The following is a 22377-nucleotide window of genomic DNA, read 5'->3' on the forward strand; positions in this document are numbered from 1 at the left end:
TATAAGTATCTTACCCAAATGACATGACTTTTATCAGCTGTCAATGTGAAGTAATATATTATGTGATTCTGGAGATATCTGTCACTGGGATCATAGGAATTACACAGTCAAGGGCAGTGACATTAACTGTCATAGCTCATTTAGAAGAGACCCCAATTATGGTTATATCGGAGTACCTGAAATTATTATTAAACCTACCTCCATTCTTCGTGTTTGGGAGAATTTGTAGCATTAAGCAATTGGGTAGTTGATTAGGCTGAGTTAAAATGGTGAGGTTATATGGTAGAAGATAGGAATTTTAGGGAGAAAGTTGGCCTGATGATGGCCTTGAAGTTCGTGCTAAGGCTGAATAACTCTTCTCTACCACCACCGAGATAACAAATGTAAAGAGACTTCACACGCAGTGAGAGAGATTTAAGTTAGAAGAATTATTATGAAACATTGAAGAAAGTAACGAAGAGAGATGTGGGTGCTTCCTCTTGGGAATAGGCTTTTGAAGATAGAATAGATGACTGTCCAGATGTTGTTAGGCTTGAATCAGATTCTGTCAGAGTTTATAATTAACAACAACAAACACATGTGCGCGTGTGTGTAACAGTCCAAAGCTATATAAGTGCCATAAGGGAGGCTCAGAATGTTATAATTGATCAGAGGAAAGAGAAGTGACGTCTTACTAGGTTGATTACTAGGAATAATTTTGTAAAAGATGACACCTGAAGACAGCCTTCAGAGACCACTATGGTCACTGGGCAAGAAGAGGAGATCCCAGGCGGGGGAGACTGGGTGGCCCAAGGTTCCAGTCAGCGGGAGGAAGGTATATCTGGCAGGCAGTGAGGAGTCCAGTCTGGCTAGAGTGTAGAATTCTGGCCTATTGGTGCCAGGCGCTAAAGAACTGCCCAGTGAAGGAGTCTGAACTTCTTCAGGCTCTGATCTGCCACTGAAGGTTTTCGAATAGGGGAGCTTGATCCAAGTATTGTTTGAGATTCATGTGGAAGTCGTGCACAGAATGGAATGGAGGTGAACAAATTGAAGAAAGCACATTTGGAAAGCTTGAACTAAGTTGAGTGTGGAAAGGAAGGGATGGATTAAATTAGAAGATGTGGGGGGTCTTTTTGTTTTGTTTTTTGTTTTGTTTTTTCCCCCCAAAGGAAGATATGCTAGAACTTGAGGTTATGGGGAAGGAATCGACAGAGGGAGCCTAGATCTCAATTCTGGAAGAATGGTAGTACTGTCAACAGTGTGAATGATACTGTTAGGAGACGCCGGTTAATGAGGAGGGAGTGTGGATGGTTGCACCTTTAGCTGTGTAATTAATGAGGACAGGAGGAGATTTGAATCATGGGTGAAGTTGGAGAACAGTAAGGTAGGTGAAGACCTGGGGTCTTTCCCTCCTACATGCACACATAGATATGGAGCAAGCATTTGGAAACGTGGATCTACACCTTCAGGAAGGGAGATGAGGACAAAGGTAGATATTGGAAAGACGTCTGCCCAGAGATGGCCATTGACGGGAGAATAGCCAAGGGCAGAATCTTGAGAAACTCTGACATTTAGGAGACAGAAAGAAATAACTGAAAACAGAAGCAGCCAGTGGAGAGGCCAGGAGAGAAGCAGGATCTATGGTGCAGAGAAGCAAGGGAAGAGCACGGAACCTGCAGCCCGGGGAAGGGCTTTGAGTTAAATGGTCAGTGGTGACTTGGAAAAAAGTAATGCCGTAGAGTGATGGCGCTTCAGGGTTACGGAGTGGGAGTCTGTGTGAGGAAGCGGAGTTAGTGAATGTAGAGTACCCTTTTGAGAAGCTTGGTAGGGAACAGAGGAAATCAAGCTTGAAATCAGAAACGGGGAGCAAAACTATTTGGATTAAAGACTGAATCACTAAATTATTAAACGAGGCACTTAGATCGGGAGGGAGGAAGGCATGATTTAAGCCATCTTGGGTAGACCAAGAGCTAGAGTTACAACTGTAGAATTGTTCGTTTGTTGGTTGTTGTTGTTTTTAAATAGTTGCCTTTGCGGAATGCACATTTTGCACCAAACAGTGAAAGAAGTTAACCACCTTGCAAGCTGTGACCTCGTGTTAGGTTTTGTGGTTTAATAAACTTATTTCTTCTTATATTTGAGGTCTTGGAGCAGAAATCTCAGTTGTGTAGGAACGTAGCTTTTACTGCCCAGCATCCATTTCCAGGATCTGCTGTTAATTCTTTAAGAACCGGAAAGCCAGAAGTCTTTGTAACTGTTCCTTTTGACCAGTCGTTTCACCAGGTTAAGGCAATATGGCAAACGCGCAGCACTGATCTTAAGAAAAAGAACGTTGTGTTTTGATTCAGGCCCATCTTTGTTCAAATTATGGCTTTGCCACTTTTAGTAGCTGTCTGACTTAAAATTGATTTGCCTTATCCTGAATTCCAGTCTTTTCATCTCCTGAAATAAGTGTATTAATAGCTATCAAATTCCGGTGTCCATTCATGGGTTCTACAAATACCTGCTGAGCACCTTTGTACCAAACACTGTGTTATGTGCTGGGGATGAATGAAGTAATAACATTGGCAAGCCCGTAACCCGATGCCGGGCCACATTCGTCTCCTACCCAGTTTCCCCAGCATTAGTCCTCAAGGCCCCAGGTTACTTTAGGTAATTGGATGTGTTTACAAGGAAAACAGAAAACCATGAGTCCTTTCTCCCGCAGACACTTCTAGCACTTCAGAGGTAGACATTGGCGGTTCTTCGCCTGTTCGTACTAGATTAGAAAACCAACCCAGGGGAGCATTTACTGACAGGGTGGCTGGACCACTGACAGGGTGGCTGGACCACTGACAGAACAACTCAGGTGAGCCACCAGCAACCAGCCAAACTCACCATCTGCCCCAGCCTGTGGCCCAACCCAGACCCCCTGTGTGAAAAGAAAGTAGGAAACACTGTCAGTACCTGGCGGGAGAGTTAAGGACCTTTACCACTCGGCGGCCAGCGGCTTCTCCAGTGCAGGCTGTGTGGAGAGAAAGAAGCAGTCACTCGGCCTGGGTTAGCCAGGGGCAGCTGTCAACAAGTCAGCTGGCCTGAGCCCCAGTGGCCTGTTGCCTGTGGCCCGGCCCTGTTGGCAGATCTAGTTATAGAGGAGACATTGTCCCCGGTGCTCTCCAGTGGGCTCTGGAGCCACTGGCCTCTGCCAAGAACTATGGCTCTTCTTTAATACGTGCTCGCTGGTACCCGTGGGGGGCATGGCTGGCCTTCACTGGCCAGAGTCTACAGGCATGACGACTGGAAACTGGAAGAATCCGTACATGTTTATAGGCAGAACAGCTGCCAGAAGTAAGACCTTGGAGAGACTGACTTTGTCTGCCACCGCCTTGACCTTGTACTTGGAAGAGAGTGAAATCGCTATGCTCGCTCAGTACCCCTTTGCGGAGACTCCTCAGTCTTTCCCGGGATCCCCTCGGATGCCCACCTCCTGAGTCTCACAGGACTGCCAGCAGGAGGGAAGGTCCGTTGCCTGTGAGTTATGGTAGTGCGTTGGGAAGCACAAAGGCTCTCTTGCCAGTGTAGACCTGCGTTAGAGACCCAGCTCCAGCCCTTGGCCATATCGAGGGGGCTGCTTTAAGGAATCGGTGAAATCACGTTTGTAAATTATCTGGCGCATAATTGATGCTCAACAGTTAATTTCCAGACCCTCCACTTGGACTCTGGAATTATGTTCACAAATAAACTCGTATCGTCTCATCATTAAGTTTTTTTAGTCTCAGGAGCCAGACCGCCTGGGTTTGGCTCTGCCTCTCATTGTTATTTGACCTTGGGACATGTTACTTAGCCTCTCCATGTCTCAGTCTTCCCAGTGTAAAATGGGAATAATCATAGGGCCTACCCCATGGGTTGTTGGCATGATGGAGTGGGTTCCTAATCTACGTAGGGCCTTTGTAACAGCCCGGAACCTCTGATACTTATTCGTCGTTGATTTACAGTGGTGGACACAGGGGTGTTATTAGCTGGAAGAGCTCCACATGAAATGTAACACATTCTTTTAGAAACATAATGACCAGGAGAAAAGAATCGATGACTGGCTTCTTTTTAATTGGTTTCTTCTAAAGCTCCAAGATGCAAAAACTCGTGGATTAAAATAATTTGAAACAAGGCTTCCAGTATCTCAGGACAGAAGAGACTTCTGGTCTGTGTCTTGACATTCAGCCCCTCATGGGTACATGGTTCTGCCTGATTGGTTTGTTCTTACTGTAGCTCTCGGGTTCCTGGGCCTGACTTGAGGGGAGACAGTACGGACCTTTCTGAAATCCATCCTGGAGGGCCCCTTAACTTCAAAAGCCGTGTTTACGAGCTTGATTTTCCCCCTCGGCTGTCACTCTCAGCTGGCCTGATTGACCAGAACCACTTCCCGCCAGTGTGCCTGACCTGCTCACCTGAGGGGGTTGCTCACGGGCTCCAGGGGTGGTATGGAGGCAAGGACACTGCCGTCTTCCCTCCTGTCACGGAGCCCGATGGCGCCGCTCGCTCTGATGCGGGAACGGCAGCTCTCCGTTGGCTGTTGGCCGGCAGTTCGGGATTGCCCTCCATAAATGTTGGTCAAGTGAGTGAAGGGTTTATTGTTTGGAGGTGAGGTTCCCCTCCTGTTATCTTCTTCTGCCTTCCACTGCTCCAGGTGTAAGGTCCTCCCCTCAGCCTTTTAAACTTCAGTAAGCTGGAGCTCAGATCCAGGAGCCTTCTTCCTCTCCACCCTTCACCTTCTCTTTAGCTGGCAGACATGGGGTTAAGAATTGTTGGCAGCTAATCCACCTTGGTTTGAGGCCTGCTTGTACTGAGGGGGAAGAATGACTGGAATTTGAGGGGGAGGGGAAGAGATACTCTGACCTCTGCAGGCCCTGGCCTCCAGACAGCATCCCTGTTCACTTTCTCCTCCTGAACAATAGTCGCAGTCCCCGCAGATCACTTCTGCTCTCCACACCCTCCCAACCTTTTGTAAGAACCTGGGAGCAGGCTGGGGACACTTGGATTTCTTTTGTTGATACCAAATAGTATGTGTTTTGCTCTCATATGTCAGCCTCTTGAATATTTTCTCTGTTTTCCTCACTCCTTTCCCTCTCATCCATCACCTGCCTCCCTCCCCAAACCCCTCAGGTCTGAGTGCATCAACAAGTTTGCTTCCGTCTTTGGGACCATGCCTCTTAAGGTGGTGGAGCACCGAGCTGACCCTGTCCTGTACAAAGACGACTTTCCTGAAAAACTGAAGAGCTTCCCCAACATCGGCAGCTTATGAAACAGGCCAGTGGCAGAAGTGTGAATGTTAAGCTTGGACAGAGAAGAACACAGCCTCCCCGGCACTCTGATATCAGGGTGTGGGGGATCTTTCACTGGCATGCTGGACCGGGACACCTAACCTGCTTCCTCAAGAACCAGAACCTAAAGAGAGTGTCTCAGTACCTTGTTGATGCGTGCCCTGTTCTGGTGTTTCTTATGACCTCCGATGGGTTCCTGTTGAAAACGCCAAATGGAAGCCTTTGTGGCATGCTCTGGGTTTAAATCCAGCTCAGGCTCCCTTTGTTTGCAGTTCCAATAGAACAGTCTGGGAGGAAACGTCACTGACCCTAAGACTGCAGAGAAGACAAAGCTACCAGCCATATTAGATTTGGGGAATCGTGTAGATTGTGCCCATATCTCACCTCTAGCTATTTCAGATCAGTGAGGATTTTAGGTGGAAAAGCCAAACCAAGAATTTGGTGCAAAATCCCAACATATTCGTGGGATTTGACATCTGCCCTGGGACTGGTGACATCTGCACTGGGCCCACACGTAGGCAGAGCACTGAGTGCTGAACTGGGATCCTGTAAGTTCCATGAACCATTCCTCTTTGGTTTGGCTTTTTGATATGATTAAAATAATTTTTTATTCCTTTTTATACTATGTCTGAAATGCTAGTTATTGGTAATCCAAGGAATGTTCTGTTTTTGAGTAGTTAACTCCATCTTCTGGTTAACTCTGGTCTGCTGTCCATGTCTAGCAGGATCCGTAGCCAAGAGGAATATCCGGGGCCATATGCGTCACGTAGAAGATCCCACCCTGTAAACATGCTGAGAGAAGATGTCTCCCAGAACCTCCACGGAATCCGTTTGCTTCTTGATCGATCCAGTCCGTTTTTATAGGTATTCTCAGGGAGAACAGAGGGCCTCTGACGCCGTGCCCTGAGCTGTGCTGGCCAGTGCCATGCTGTGAATGTTGAGAGCACTGTGACCCCCCACCCCAAGGGGATGCCAAAATTTCCCTCGTTCTTTCGGTGTAAACTGAACGTTAGCCAGGGAAGTTCTGGCTAATGTTAAATGCTGCTCTAACAACCGCTTTGCAATAGTTGCCGGTATATTTAGATCGTTCAATTTCAGCATTTAGTAATATTGCACGTGTGTGAATTATACCTCTTTAAGCCCCGTTGATGAACAAATCTACTCTGGCAAATGTTAGATGTTATGGATTCGAAACAGATTTATCTGGCTCTAATATTAAGATTAGCCGCAGTTTGGGCTTTAGCCATAACATATGTCCCCAGAACACAAAATACATAACAATTGGCTTGGAATATGGTTATAATTACTGAAACCTAGCTGCGTGCCAGTCGAAGTCACTCGTACACCATCCGTTGTTCTCTTGAGTGACACGAAGGTGAATAGTTACCAAGCGTTAGTTTTTAAACGTGTAGTTTTAACAAGAAAACGTGTAGTTTTAACAAGAGTCGCTTCAGGTGTGTCCCCATAGACTTTGAGAGGTCAAAGGAAACTTCAAGAAGTAACAGAATTGAAAGTGGGAATCACGGGAGTTCATCTTCTCTCGTGATGAGGAGGGAGACCACTGGATTGTTTCTGGTGGAAGGGACGAGATGCAGCCTCTGCCCACCCGTTCATATTGCAGGTATGGACACGGAAGCTGTGATTTGTCCAGCGTGTTACCTTCAAACACTGGTGCCTAAGAAATACTCTGGATTTGAATAATTATATTCTGGTCAGTAGGGGACACGGGAAGGCGCTTAGTCTCGTATTCATAATCCTGGGGATGGTAGGATAGAAACCAAGAGAAGGGCGTTCTGTTGTCATGGACGGTGAGTACTGCTACCCTTTCTGGGGTTCCCTAGCTTGTTTCCCCAGATTCTGGGTGGGTGGAGGGGTTGGGCCTCACATTTCAATCCCTGCCGGCAGCCAGGATCTGCGCCAACGTTGTATGCGTGTTGTCCCCTCAGCCTCGCCCCCTCAGCTTTTCTGCTCTTTTTCACGACGCTGGATCCACCGCCTTAGTGTCTGGCTTGTAATCCGGGTCCCCCTCTCTGAGGGTAACTGTTTTCTTTCTCTTCCTTTTTAAAAACTTCATTAGCCCTTTGGTTTTAGAAGAGGAACACTTCAATCCGAGATGATTGGGAGCCCCGAGGGCTGTGTTGGGGTGACTTTTTCACCTTCTTAGGCGTCACCGGACTTCTCGGGGCATGAAAACTCCATGAAGGCACCTCACTGCCCCCAGAAATATTGCGGGTTCCATCTGGCAACATAGCATGGAACCATTTCTATTACAGAATGAGTATTATATCCTAGGCACTTGAAACCTCGAAGTTTCTATCCTATGAACAGACAGGTGGTACAGGTCACAAGGAGAGATCCAGGACAGGGATACAGCGAGTGGTCATGATGCATGGGTTCCGAGGGGGCTGGGGACTCCGCCCCCTTCTTGTATTTCTGAGCTGCTCACCAGCAAGCCTCACCCATAAGCTTGGGCTGGGATCATCTGCCCTTGGGATGCCACAGAGCCTGGTTTCAGAAGCGGAACAATAATGCTAATTAAAATGTCATGTTCTGGCCTACAGCAGACAACAGCTGGGTTTAGCTTAAGAAATCTTTTTTAAGAAATTGCATCTTGCTGGTCTGTACGGAAGATAAACCTGAGCTGGCCCTGGCTCTGGCCCAGATGTGCACTAAGTCACTCGCCTTTGCCCCCAGGGACCTAACTGGGATGAGCCAGCTTGGAACGCAGGTTGGAAACGCTTTTCTGCTGGTTAACATTACATAGTTCTTAATATACTTATCTCGTGTATTTTAGCAAGCCCCCCACGTGTTTAGGCAAGAACCTCCCTCTCTAGGAAAATTAAAGAGGAGAATCACAACTTCTATTCTCAGAATCTCTGGTTCTTTCCCGCTAATGACGTGATACTGCCTCTTCTCTGCACTCAGTGTCATGAAGTTCAGAACTCTGGCTACTGGCTCCTCTACCAAAGCCGTATGTCCTTCCAGCTGGGCTTCCAACTTGCGGTTTTTCGGGCTAGTTTCTCCGCTGCCTTCGGAAAGAAGTGAGCGTCCTCCTGGCGCGTGTTGACCAGGCCTGGGAGCTGGAAGGGGCAGGCTGCCTCTTGGCTGTCATTCGTTGAAGGAGCTGCTGATCACCCCGTGCCCCCAGCGGCTGCCTGGGATGGTGGTCTCTGGCAGGAGTGTTCCTGCCACGGCAAGATGCAGGTTTCTAACCGCAGGCCCTGAAGATGGGATTGGGGGTAAAATTCAACACCCTTTGATGGTAGGAGTAAGAAATAGCTGAAGGTAGAGGCCCCTGGGGAAGTGCCTCAGGTCTGGTGACACTTCATGGCTGGCCAGCAAGAGGGTCCCGTGGGAGCCCAGCTGGGAGGGAGAGGTTTGGGCTGCCGGATGTCTCCCATCAGCCACCCATCCTGAGCCTGGTGGGTCCCCTTACTGTGGGGCCATTAGCTTCTTTGAGGGGTAGGCTACCATTTCCATCTCTTGTGGCCCAGGTAGCGTGTTGCAGCAGCAGAAGCCGCAGCAGGCTGTTGCCCAAGCAGCCCTGGCACAGAGAGGCAGGGGCGGTGCTTTAACTGGCCCCCAGGCTCTCGGCCACTTCCTGAGGAGCCATCCTGGCAGGCGTGCTCACCATACTGGCAGGCAGCTGCCATCCAGGAAGACTCTGGAAGCAACCTGAGCTTTGCAGTGCAGGGCCTGCAGGCATTTGAAACTGGGGGCCTGTCTCCTCACCTCAGTCCTGCTCTGTTCTAAGCCCTGGGGCTCCTATCCGAGGCCAATGTTTGATACTCACCGTTTTCTGAATATAATCAGGACAGCTTGCGGCCCCATTGTGCCAACCAAGCATCTTCTGACGATCTGTGAACAGATTTCATGAACCTTCTGGCAGAGGACAGTTAGGCAGGACTCTACTGCATTGTTAAGGTTTTCCCCCCTCTTTGGGATGGGAGCATTCTAAGCCCAACCCACAGCTTCTCATCCGCCTTTGTCACTGTCAGATGGACTAGTCAGGGATTTCAGTCTCAGGCTTGGTGACTTCCAGGTTCCCGGGGACGGGGTGTGGGTCTTCACAGGCAACTGCGTGCCATGGCTTTTTCATTTCAGGCTCACCATTGCTGACACACAGGGAAGATGACTGGGCAGAGTTGGGACCCCCTCCCCCCAACTTTCCAGGCCTCTCTCATTTTCAAGAAACAGTTGAGTCACCAGCATCTGTGTCTGGCATTTTGTTTCCACAAATTTACAACCTTTTCAGGGTAGAGTGTTCTCTTTTTTCTACTCCCAACTAGTTGGGCCCCTGACTGCATTTCTTCCCAGTCCGCCTGAAGAGTAGAGAGCTGTCAGGCAAAAGACAAAAGAAAGGGAAGGATGCCTGCGTGGCTCTCGAGAGCTATCAGGTGAGTCTGCTAGAGGTTTCTCAGCAAAGCTCCATCTTGTCTGCAGCCTCTCAGGAGCTGCACATGGGGTGAGAGCCGCCAACAGAGCAGGGAGTAGAGTCCATATGTCTTACACCCAAACCACCAGCCACTCCATATAGAGTGTTTTCTTATGGAAGCCCCCACAAGAGACTTCCCTTCAGAATATATCTACTTGGGCTTTTATTTGTAGCCACCAACTTATATCATTAGCACCTGTGCCCTAGAATAAACTCAGGGAGTGTCTGGTTTTCTGGTAATCACAGCTGAAGGACAGCCAGCTGCTTATTGATACAGGTGAGGTAAGAGAACATTTATTCAGTTCAGTTTTTCTAGTCATTCATTCATCGAAATACACTTTCTGCTAGACGCTGTGCCGGGGAGAGTTGAATAAGACTGTCCTGAGCTTAAGGTGCTCCAATTCTAGCGGGAGTTCTTGAGCTAAGATGGTGGGAACCGTCAGTGGCCGAGGACTGTGCATGTATGTTTTAGTCCCAGCTGTAAATGAAGAATCCGTTAACACCATCTTCTCCAGTGCCTGGAGGATGCAAGGATGTTTTTGTTTCCTGTTCTCATAAAACCTTCCCTTAAGTTGAACCCTGAGCCTTCCTTGGCCTTGAGAGACTCCACTCCCATCCCTTAGTTTCTTCAACCAGAAACTGGAGGTAGCAAGAGCACTTAGACCCAGGATGGTGAGATGGAATGACGTATGAGATCTTTTCTGCTTGTCTTAACCAGGGCCTTTACAAGGTTGTACCTGGTGATGCTGGCAGCCAGCCCTCTTCCGGCCCCTATTTCTGCTCACCCTGTTACCAGAGAGCTTGGGGGTCTGGATCCTATCTGGCCGCGTCAGGGTGGATTACCAAATGAGTGGTTCTTTTGCCCCAGTCCCTTTCCTGCGCTATAAATAAGCCCCATGTTTATTTTCTTATGTTATTGAAATGAGCACTTGGGATCTGGACCTCTTGACGAGTCCAGAGAGCGTCCATCCGGTGCCTGGTGAGGGCCCTGCATGGCTGGCTGCTGTCTGAAGCTATTTGGAGTCCTACCCCCTCTGTTTTGGATGTGGCTTAATTTCAATAGTAAGGTCTGTATGCAGCCCTGTATCTGCTGATTTTCAGGTTTCAGCTTTCTGCCAGCCAGCCTCATTGCCTGCTTAGAAGTAATGTTGTGTTTCTCATTAAGGGGATAACAGCCACAATTGAGGTAATTAACAAAAATTGTGCATTGGTGGCAGCAGCTCCTATAGGATTTCCAATAGTCTTTCTCCAGTAGATCCTGAAGGTTTTACCTTCATCCCCTGCCTTCTAAGGCCTACCCTGTGCCCAGTCTCTGTTCCTGTTTTCTGGATATAGTCCCAATAACTTCTCTTGTAACAGCTTTGTTCTTGTCGCCAGTTCGGTTCAGTGTATTGACAACTTGGCCAAATGAGGAGTCCATTAACTGTATCTTCTCCAATTCTTGGGAGATAAAAGGGTTTTTTTCCTCTCTTCTCGTAGCATCTTCCAGTTGCCATTTGTATCTTGGCCTTTCTTCAGAAGCCCTAAGGCTGAATATCCATGAATATCAGATTGAGGCTCCTTTTAGTCCCACGGCTACACCAGCTCACTGGAGAGGGTGACTTAGGACAATGCTGGAATAGAAAGGAAACATTTGGGCAGCCCAGTGCAGTGTATTACATGCTGTGTCTAGGTGTGAGAACTAGCAAATGTTCTGACTTAGGACTTCCTAAGGAGTGATTTCTGCCTCCTTCAGGCTTTGACAACACGTCAGAGGTACCCAGTGAGACTATGGGTAGGACACAGCCTTGTCTATCAGAGCTTGGATTGAAGAGCGTCGGCTACTCAGGAAGGATTAAATTAGTCTGGTAGGTCAGTAGAGAAATCTTTTTGTAGACACAACCTGAACCTGAAGGCTGTTAATGAAGAGAACTGTGCCTAACAGTGAGATTTAATTCACTTTCAGAGAAGGGACCAAGAGAAAGTAAATTTTCACTCAGGTGTTTTTAGTCTACTGACTCATCAAGATTCTTTTCCTTTAAAAAATAAGAAGGCTGATGTGATGGCTTCATTCAATCAGTTCAGCTCATTGAGCACTTACTATGTACTAGATACTGTTCTTTATGTGAGGATCCTTCATTGAACAGAACAAAATGCCCATTTTTACCTAAAAGTTGACATTCTAAGAAGGTAGACAAGTAAATGAATATCATTTCAAATGTTAATAAATGCCGTGAAGAAAACAAAGCAGAGTAAGAGGAGATAGTGGCTTGGGCATGAGGAGGTATTGTAGATGGCTTGGTCAGAGTGACATTTAAGCACAGATGTAAATGTTGAGGAGGAGTGAACCATGAGGGTACCAGGCAGAGGGAACAGCTAGCATGAAGGCGCCCTCAGGCAGGAAAAGCTCAGCTTGTTTTCAGAACAGCAAGAACGCCTGTGTATTTAGTGTGGAGAGCATGGGAGAGATGACACCGGAAAAGTAGGCCAAAGCCAAATTGTGATAGGACCATGTAGGCCAAAAGGATTCTAGATTTTTATTGCGTGTGATGGGAAGACACTGGAAGTTTTTAAGCAAAGTAGTGATATCTGAATGGTATTTTCCTAAAAGATCGTTTCAGCTACTATGTGGAGAGGTTACATGGAGCAAGAATGAAGGAAAGGAAGTCAGTTAGAAGGCTGTTTTAGGGAGCCCAAGTGAAAGATGGTGGCTTAGATGGTAGACTTGGATGGTAGTAGCAGAGGTAGTAAGAAGTTATACTGGGAATACAGTCTTACTGGACTTCTTGATGAATGTAGAAGAAAACAATGGAGGATTCACAGCCAACTCCTAGGTTTTGGTCCTTAGTAACAGAGTGATACCATTAACTGGAATATGTTGACTATGCCGGGATGAGGGCAGTCAAGTGTTGAAGGTGAAAATCAAGTGCCTTACATCAGACATGCTAAGTTTGAGATACCTTTTGGACATTTAAGTGGTAGTGTCATTTAAGCAGTTAGAGATCTAGAGCTCAGGGGGAAAGTTAGGACTGAATATATAGATGGGATTTAAGATGTATAGAGTAGATGAGATTGCCCAGAGAGTCAGTATATGTTGAGAAGAGAAAAGAATTGGGACCTGATTACTAGGCCTACTAAACATTTATAGAAGGGAAAAAAAAAAAAAGGAAAACCCAGAAAAGGAAACTGAAAAGTTGTTGATGAGTTAGGAAGAAAGCTGGGAGCTATCTGTAAGAGAGACTGTGATAAATTAAAGGTGCACATTGTAAATACTAGAGCAACCACTAAAAACCTTTACAAGAGGCATAGCTAATAGGCTAGTATTGAAGGTGGAGCACCAGAAAAATATTTAATCAAAAAGGCAGAAAAAGAAGAAATTAAACAAAGAACAGACAGGACAAATTAAAAAAAAAAAGAGAGAGACCTAAACCCAAATATATCAGTAATTGCATTAAATGTAAATGGTCTAAACAGTCTAGGTAAAGGGTAGAGATTATCATTCTGAATTAAATAGCAAGAGCAATTAAATGCTATCTATAAGGAAAACACTATAAAATACAGGTAGAATATACTAGACAATCATGAATCATAAGAAAAGTGGGGGATAATTATATCAATAAAGGAAAAAATTAAACAGTATAGAGCATGTTAAAGCAATCAAATCCACAATTTAAAACTTACCTCAAAGAAAAATCCACATAGTTTTACTGGCAAATTCTATCAAACAATTAAGGAAGAAATTATACCAGTCTTATACAAACTTTTTTTCAAAAAACAGAAGAGGAATAAATAGGTATAATCTACAAAATGTATGTTTAAGAAAACCATAGAAAACAAAAAGACATGCATACAAACATTCATAGCAGCTTTATACAGAATAGCTGAAAGCTGGAAACAATTCAAATGTTCAACAGATGAATGGATAGACAAATTATGGTATATCCATACAATGGAATACAACTAAGCAATAAAATTAAGAAACTACTGAGATGCGCAACATGGATGATTTTCTGAAACAGGTGAACAAAAAGCCAGACACAAATGAGTACATACTGTACATACATACATTCTTACGTGTGTGTGTGTGTGTGTAACTTTGATGAAGCTTTACAACAGGTAAAACTCATCTAGACTGATAGAGTAAGTCGGTGGTTGCCTGAGGGTGGGGATTGACTGGGATTAATCACAAGGGAACTTTTCGACATCAGTGGAATATGGTGATAGTTATGTGTGTATGTGTATATACATATATGTTTGTCCAAACTCATCTGAGTCTACACTTAAAATTGATTATGTAAATTATACTTCAGTAAAGATTATTTTTTAAGTGGTGAAATACTGTCACCTTTCACAGCTCTTCGGTTTTGTCTTGGGCTGGGATCCCTTTCCCTTCTTAACTTGGATGTTTTCGTAGGGCCTCAGGATCTAGGCTGCCTCCAGTTCCATTGCTTTAATTTAGGGTTTTCTGATATATTCTTGATGTGAAATGCAGACTTGCCAGCCATCCAGCTAACATCAAATGCTTGCTATGATGCTTTGCCAGGTGCTACAGATAAATAGCTGAAGAATATACCATTTCCACGTTCGAGGAGCTTATAGTGAAATTAATGAATACAGGAGATAAGTCACTTACAATCCTCTTGTATAAGTGCATAATTAAGGGTGAGTTGCACACATTCCCTGCCATGGAAGGGAGAGTGTGATCACTTCTCACTTGGGGAAGGAAGTGGCACCTGAGGTGGTTCTGGAGAATTAATAGGTGGAGATGGGCACTAGGTGGATGGGGGTGTGTTGAGAGGTTGGGGCAGGCACTTTGACCTGAGGAGAGTGAAAGGAAACAAGAAGAATGGAAGTGTGATGCAGAAATCCTCAACAAAATATGAGTGAACTGAATCCAACAATATATTTTAAAAATCATACAACATGATCAAGTGGGACTTATTCCCAGGATGCAAGGGAAGGGAGTCAAAATTTGCAATTAAGGTGATATGTCGCATCAATAAGAGAAAGGATAAAAACCATATGATCATTTCAATAGATGCAGAAAAGGCATTTGACAAAGTACAACATCCATTCATGATAAAAGCCCTCTGCAAAGTAGGTCTAGAGGGAACATATCTCAACGTAATAAAGGCCTCAGATGAAAAACCCATAGCTAACATCACACTCAATGGTGAAAAACTGAGCTTTTCCCCTAAGATCAGGAACAAGACAAGAATGTCCACTCTCACCCTTTTTATTCAACATAGTACTGCAAGTCCTAGCTACAGCAATCAGACAACATAAATAAAAGGCATCCAAATTGGTAAGGAAGGAATAAAACTTTCACTATTTGCAGATGACATGATACCATATATAGAAAACCCTAAAGACTCTGCCAAAAAACTAGAACTGATAAGTGAGTTCAGTAAAGTTGTGGGATACAATATCAATGTACAGAAACCTGTTGCATACCTGTACACTAATAATGAAGCAGCAGAAAGTGAAATTAAGAATATAATGCCATTTATAATTGCACCAAAACCAATAAAATGCCTAGGAATAAATTTACCCGAGAAAGTGAAAGACCTACATACTGAAAACTACAGGACATTAATGAAAGAAATTGAAGAAGATACCAAAAAATGGATGGATATTCTGTCCTTGTGGATTGGAAGAATTAATATTGTTAACATGTCCATACTACCCAAAGCAATCTATAGGTGTAATGCAATCCCTATCAAAATACCAATAGCACTTTTCACAGAACTAGAACAAATAATCCTAACATTTGTATGGAACCACGAAAGACCTCTAATAGTCAAAGCAATTTTCTTTTTTTAGAGAGCATGAATGGGGGGAGGGGTAGATGGAGAGGGAGAAGCAGACTCCCCACTGAGACTCGATCCCTGGACCCTGGGTTCATGACCTGAGCCGAAAGCAGACACTTAACCCACTGAGCCCCCCAGGCACCCCCAAAGCAATCTTGAAAAAGAAAAAACTGGAGGCATCACAATTTCAGATTTCACATTATATTACAAAGCTGTAGTAATCAAAACAATATGGTACTGGTGCAAAGATAAACCCATAGATCAATGGAACAGAGTAGAAAACCCAGAAATAAACCCACAATTATATGGTCAATTAATCTTTGACAAAGGAGGAAAGAATATACAAGAGGAAAAAGACAGTCTCTTCAACAAATGATGGGAAAGCTGGACAGCCACATGCTAAAGAATGCAGCTGGGCTGCTTTCTTACACCATACACAAAAATAAACTCAAGATGGATTGAAGACCTAACTGGGAGACCTGAAACCATAAAAATCCTAGAAGAGAGCACAGGCAGTAATTTCTCTGACATTGGTCGCAGCAACAATTTTCTAGATACGTCATCTGAGGCAAGGGAAATAAAAGCAAAAAAAACCCTATTGGGACTACATCAAAATAAAAAGCTTCTGCACAGCAAAGGAAACAACAAAACTAAAAGGCAACCTATGGAATGGGAGAACATATTTGCAAATGACATATCAGATAAAGGGCTAATATCCAAGATCTATAAAGAGCTTATCAAACTCAACACCCAAAACCCAAATAATCCAATTAAGAAATGTGCAGAAGACATGAATGGACATTTCTCCAAAGAAGATATTTGCAAATGACACTACAGATAAAAGATTAGTATCCAAGATCTACAAAGAACTTCTCAAACTCAATACATGGGAAACAAATAATCAAATCAAAAAATGGGCAGAAGATATGAACAGACACTTTTCCAATGAAGACATACAAATGGCTAACAGACACATGAAAAAATGTTCAAAATAATTAGCCATAAGGGAAATTCAAATCAAAACCACATTGAGATACCACCTTACACCAGTTAGAATGGCAAAAATTAACAAGGCAGGAAACAACAAATGTTGGAGAGGATGTGGAGAAAGGGGATCCCTCCTACATTGTTGATGGGAATGCAAGTTGGTACAGCCACTTTGGAAAACAGTGTGGAGGTCCCTTAAAAAGTTAAAAATTGAGCTACCCTATGATCCAGCAATTGCACTACTGGGTATTTACCCCAAAGATACAGACGTAGTGAAGAGAAGGGCCATATGCACCCCAATGTTCATAGCAGCATTGTCCACAATAGCTAAATCGTGGAAGGAGCTGAGATGCCCTTCAACAGATGACTGGATTAAGAAGATGTGGTCCATATATACAATGGAATATTACTCAGCCATCAAAAAGAACTATTTCACAACATTTGCATCAACATGCACAGGACTGGAGGAGATAATGCTAAGCGAAATAAGTCAAGCAGAGAAAGACAATTATCATATGGTTTCACTCATTTATGGAACGTAAGAAGTAGGAAGATCAGAAGAAGAAAGGGAAGAATGAAGGGGGGGTAACAGAAGGGGGAATGAACCATGAGAGACTATGGACTCTGGGAAACAAACTAAGGGCTTCAGGGCGGGGGGGGGGGGGATTGGGATAGGCTGGTGATGGGTAGTAAGGAGGGCACGTATTGCATGGTGCACTGGGTGTTATACGCAAGTGATGAATCTTGGAACTTTACATCAAAAACTAGGGATGTACTGTATGGTGACTAACATAATAAAAATTTATTATTAAAAAAAGATACAGTTGGCCAACAGACACACAAAAAGACATTCAGTATCACTCATCATCAGGGAAACGCAAATCAAAGCTACAATAAGATACCACCTCACACCTCTCAGAATGGCTAAAATTAACGACATAAGAAACAAGTATTGGCAAGGATGTGGAGAAAAAGGCACCCTCTTGCACTGTTGATGGGAATGCAAACTGGTATAGGCACTGTGGAAAACAGGATCCTCAAGAAATTAAAAATAAAACTGCCCTATGATCAAGGAATTGCACTACTCGGTATTTACCACAAAAATACAAATAGTATTTCAAAGGGATACATGCACCCCTAGGCTTATTGCAGCATTATCTACAATAACCAAACTATGGAAGCAGCCCAAGTGTCCATTGACTGATGAATAGGTCAAGAAGAGATGGTGTATATATATATATGCATGGTGTGTGTGCGTGCATGTGTGTATATAATGGGATATTACTCAGCCATAAAAAAGAATGAAATCTTGCCATTTCCAACAACATGGATGGAGCTAGAGTGTATAATGCTAGCGAAATAAGTCAGAGAAAGACAGATACTATATGATCTCACTCGTATGTGGAATTTAAGAAACAAATGAAGGGGGGAGAAGAGAGGGAGGCAAAGCAAGAAACAGACCCTTAACTATAGAGAACACTGATGGTTACTGGAGGGGACGGGAGTGGGGGAAATAGAGGGTGGGGATTAAAGAGTACACATCATGATCAGATAAAATGATTTTTTAAAAAAGATGGGAAAGTGTAATGATGTCTTGGATTTACAGGACCCTGACTCCAGGCTGGGGTGTTAGAAACGATGAGGCTGGACAGGAGTTTAGGCCTAAATAAAAGAGCTGAAATGTCTATGTAGGCCATGCAGAGGCTTTTCAGATGCTCACTGGAGTCAGGGATGTGATCAAAGCTGGTCGTTGGCAGCCGCTCTGGTGTCAGTGTTGGCAGTGGGATGGAGCAGGCAGGGAGGGACTAGGAATGGCACGGGACCACTTCACAGTGGCCTAGAAAGCAACAAGGCACGAAGTCGAGATGTTGCTGGGCCCGTTTGGGAACTTCCTGGGACCTGCTGAGAGCCTCTGGGACATGAGAATGGGGAAGAACAGTGCGCGTCTGCTTCCGCGCGTCCCCTCCTGTGTCACACACCAGCCACACTGCCTGTTATAGGCTGAATTGTGTCCGCCTGCAAAATCCATGGAGGGAAGCCCTAATCCCCCCACTGTGGCTGGGTTTGGACGTAGGGCCTGTAAGAAAGTCATAAAGGCTAAGCGAGGTCATAAGGGTGGGGTCGTAATGCCATAGGACTGGTGTCTTCAGAAGAAAAGGAAGAGACCCCAGAACTCTTTCTGTATGAGCACAGACACAATGCCGTGGGAGCGCACCAGGAGAAAGGGACTGTCTGCAAGCCAGGAAGCGAAGCCTCGCTGGAAACCAAACCTGCCAGCACCTTGATTGTGGACTTCTCGTCTGCAGAACTGAGAAAATAACCAAGTTTAAGCCACTCTGTGTGGGGTGTCTCGTTCGGGCAGCCCGAGCCCACTCCTACACTGCTCCCCACCAGATCACTCACCGGCACCCCCTTTTCAGCCCCGTAAGTAACCGGGGGTCCTCGGGGCTTCCCAGCAAGGCAGCTCCCCATACACCGGAGTGCGTGATTTCTGCTGTCTGCTCAGCGCGCTCGTTTGGAATGCCGTTGTGCTTTCGGACAGCATAACCGCCCTGTGAGATGAGCGGGAGAGAGCTCTTGTCCCCATTTCACAGATGAACCAGTGGAGAGTCGGAGATGGCTTGACATAACCGAGCTAAGAGGTGGTCACCTCTCAACAGAGCGTGCCGTGCAAACCTGCGTCCGAGAGGAGATACGGGCCTCTTGGGGCTTCACCCCTCCCCAGTGTGCGGGTGGCTGGCCTCCCCTCTTCCCTCGTCCTGCCAGCACTCGTGCGCTACTCCTCCTGCTCTCTCCGTCGTAGCGCTGGGCCTTCGTGTCACAGCAGCAGGAGCTCGTGCCTTTCCCACAGAGCCTGGACATCACAGAGAAGCGTTGCGAGGGGAGGACAGAGAAGGGACGGGCAGGGGGCTTGTGAGGCCCCAGCGTGGGGCGTCTGCGGCGGGCCCTGCCCCGGGTCCGGGGACATCTCGTGCAGGCCCCACGCGGCTTTGCTCCCAGCTGCGTAAGGCGACACCTTAACACATGGTGCGCACATGGTCATCGACTGCAGCTCCTTTCGGAAGTTCGCCTTCCCCAAGCCTGTTGGTCTGTGGAGAGCCGGAAAAAAAATCTGTTTGACATCACAGAATTCCTGGGAAAATGTCAACTCTCACACCCCATTGTCTCTGGAGCTGGCACGCATCTTCTCACTTCTGAGCGCCGAGACCGTTTGCCGTGGCCCTATTTTGGGGAACGGGCTGTTTGTGGAGGGCCCATTGTTCCTCGGCAGCTGAGCGCGCAAGTGTGGGCCTGTCGGGGGGAGGCCACCGCCGCGCACCCCGCCGCCCCCAGCAGCTGCAGCGGAGGCTCTTGCCGGGAACCGACCACACCGGCCCGCTCGCGGCGCCCTGAGGGCGGCCCTGCTTCCTGTAGCGAGACCTGGGGCAGAGGGACTGGGGAGGAACTGAGGCGGGACGAGCTTCCGCTGGGTTGGCAGGGGGCTGCATGCGCACCGCCCCGGGGCAGGTGGCCGTGTGGGGGCGAAGGGGCATGAGGACTACCCAGGGACGACTTGGAGAAAGTAGGGTTTGAGCCCAAGGCTCAGCGGAAGAGGTCTGAGACGAGCACTCGGGGTCACGAGGCCACTCGGGCCGTCGTGGGGAGCTGGCCTCGTGCTGTCTCTACCCCAGGAACGCTGAACAAAGAGGCCAGGCTTCCTGCCCTGGCTTTGGCGAGTCTCCAGTGCCCTTGACCCCTGGAAGAACAGGGTGGGCAAGGCCCACGGCCAGGTGGAGGATCTCGAGTTCACTCCTGGCTGATCCCTGGTGACCTGAGCCAGCTTCCAGCTCTCTCTACCTGAATCCCTTCTCTGACCTTCCTCTTCCCCCCCTGAGCATCGCCTCATTCCCATCTTCCCGTTTATTCACTCGGTTATACAGTTGAGTATTTTCTGAGACATCAAATGTGAACAGAACGAACCTGTCTCTCCTCGGAGCCTTTTAGGCGTGTGGGGCAGGCAGGCAGGGAAGTAGAAACTGTGTACAGATATGTGCTGAAACAATATTAGAAACAGTGCTGCGGGGGCACCGAGGGGCCAGCAGTTGACCTCGGTGCAGGTGGAGGGGGGGCCTGGACTTAGGGAGGAGCTTCATGGAGCGTGTCCCCGTTGGGAGGAAGCCTTACTAATGGGAATTCTCCTGGTGCGGGCTGGCAGGGGGGTGTGAGCCCCCTTCTAAACAGACGGCACGTCCAATAACGCGGCCACGTGAAAGGCCCCAGATAGTGTGGGGGGCAGTGAGTGGTCCTGGAGGGCTGAGCCACAGTCCTATTCGAGGAAGGCCTGCTGGCCTCGCCCTCCCAGAGACTGTCCTCAGAGGCGTGGGTCCCAGGGATGGGCCCCTGTCAAGCCGCCCGCGCTTAGGCCGAGCACTCACCTGGACTCTGGGAGGCTGGGCCGCTCAGGGCCACGAGGCGGACAGCACCGCGTGCACACAGCACTTCCCTCTCCGCCTCAGTTCCTGCCTGGGCACTTGGCAGTGATTGGGGATGCCACCCTGACCCCGAGCCCGAAGAGATGACAAGTGTCTTCTTTAAAAACACATGCCCAGCCCAGGCCAACCTAAAACCCAGTCGGGTCTCTACTGAATAGGACCTCACTCACCACAGGTAGCAAATCAGAGATGTGGCTCCAAGAAGGCGACCCTTGCCAAGCTGGAAAGAGAGGATGGGAAGGGCCTTCGTGGTGGATGCCCTGCTGGTGACCAGAGGGAGATGTCTTTCTTCGGGAGACGATCGTCGTCCTTTTTGTCACTGTGCCGTGTCGGCTTACAAAGGCTACCCATGTAATCCTCCCCCACGCTGGTGACTTGGTCAGGGACGGGCTTCTTGCCCACTTTGACATGAGAACTGACCCCCCTCTCCACACTGTGGTCCCTCAGAGGCTAACTGCCTCTTCCGTGAGTCGCCTTCACGTCAGAAAGCAAGGAAGCCCCTATTCTGTAGCAGAACTTGGGCCCTCCCTGCTTCGTAATTTGCTTCTAGAGCCCTACTTTAAAAAAAAAAAATCATCTGGCTACATCTCCTGCAAGTTCCCTCCAGCCACTAAGGAGTAGAGCCAAGACTGGGACCTGCCTCTCCTGGAGGCCTGTCTGGTGCTCTGTGTCAAGCAGCCCGGCTCCCCTGCCCTGGACCTCCATGTCCTGGCTCTCCCTGCTTTCGGAACAGACTCTGGAAATGCAGACCAGCGCTCCGGGACCGAGGGGCTGGTTGGGCCGCCGTGAAGACCTCGGTGCATGGGCAGTGCTGAGTGCACCCGAGCCACGGTGTCGGGGGGGCGGGGTGTGGTGGCAAAGGAGCTGCAGTGACCCTTTCTGCTGCCCCCCCAAACCTCCCCCCAGCTTGCCTGCTATGCAGGCAGGTCCTCTGGGATGAAGGGGGGCTGTCCCAGACCCTTGCAGGCCCAGCGCCCCCTCTCCGTGCAGCAGCCTGGGCCACCTGTTGTTAATCTAGCCCTGGTAATCCATTCTGTACTGTGTCAGCAGTTCAAAAGGGCACTGTTAGTATTTTTTGCCGACTTCAATTAATGTGAGATTTCAGAGGCCCCTCTGATCACATTTCATCTGTCACAAGTCAGGAACAAAACAGACAGGTTCCAGGTGAGAGGAGGAAGGAGAAGGAGTTTATTGCAAATACCAACCAAACAGACAGTGTGGGCTGTGCCCAGCGAAGGGTGCTCCGGAGCGCCCAGTTGCTGGTGCTCGCCGTTCGGCCCCACGCCTAGGCCCTAGTCCCCTTCTCATCGATATTCCTCCCCTCCCAAAGAAGATGTAAGTGCAATAACTTACTTTAAAAGGCAAGAAATGATTCTTTTAATAGTTTGCTATAATGTAGTTACATGGTGCTACAGGCG

At 47.2% G+C, this 22377-nt stretch overlaps 1 protein-coding gene across 3 annotated transcripts in view; it reads left to right on the forward strand.

Annotated features, from left to right (window-relative positions):
• Positions 1-5896, forward strand: part of LOC113265012 (exostosin-2) — a 158257-nt gene extending 152361 nt beyond the window's left edge. For all 3 annotated transcript variants that reach the window (XM_044389005.3, XM_026512069.4, XM_057317067.1), the window contains one exon: positions 5119-5896. In XM_044389005.3, the coding sequence (XP_044244940.2) occupies positions 5119-5257 (139 nt within the window). In that variant the 3' untranslated portion in view covers positions 5258-5896. The remainder of the gene's footprint in view (positions 1-5118) is intronic.
• The last annotated feature ends 16481 nt before the right edge of the window (positions 5897-22377 follow it).

The sequence above is a fragment of the Ursus arctos genome, unplaced genomic scaffold, assembly GCF_023065955.2.
Source record: "Ursus arctos isolate Adak ecotype North America unplaced genomic scaffold, UrsArc2.0 scaffold_23, whole genome shotgun sequence".
NCBI lineage: Eukaryota > Metazoa > Chordata > Mammalia > Carnivora > Ursidae > Ursus > Ursus arctos.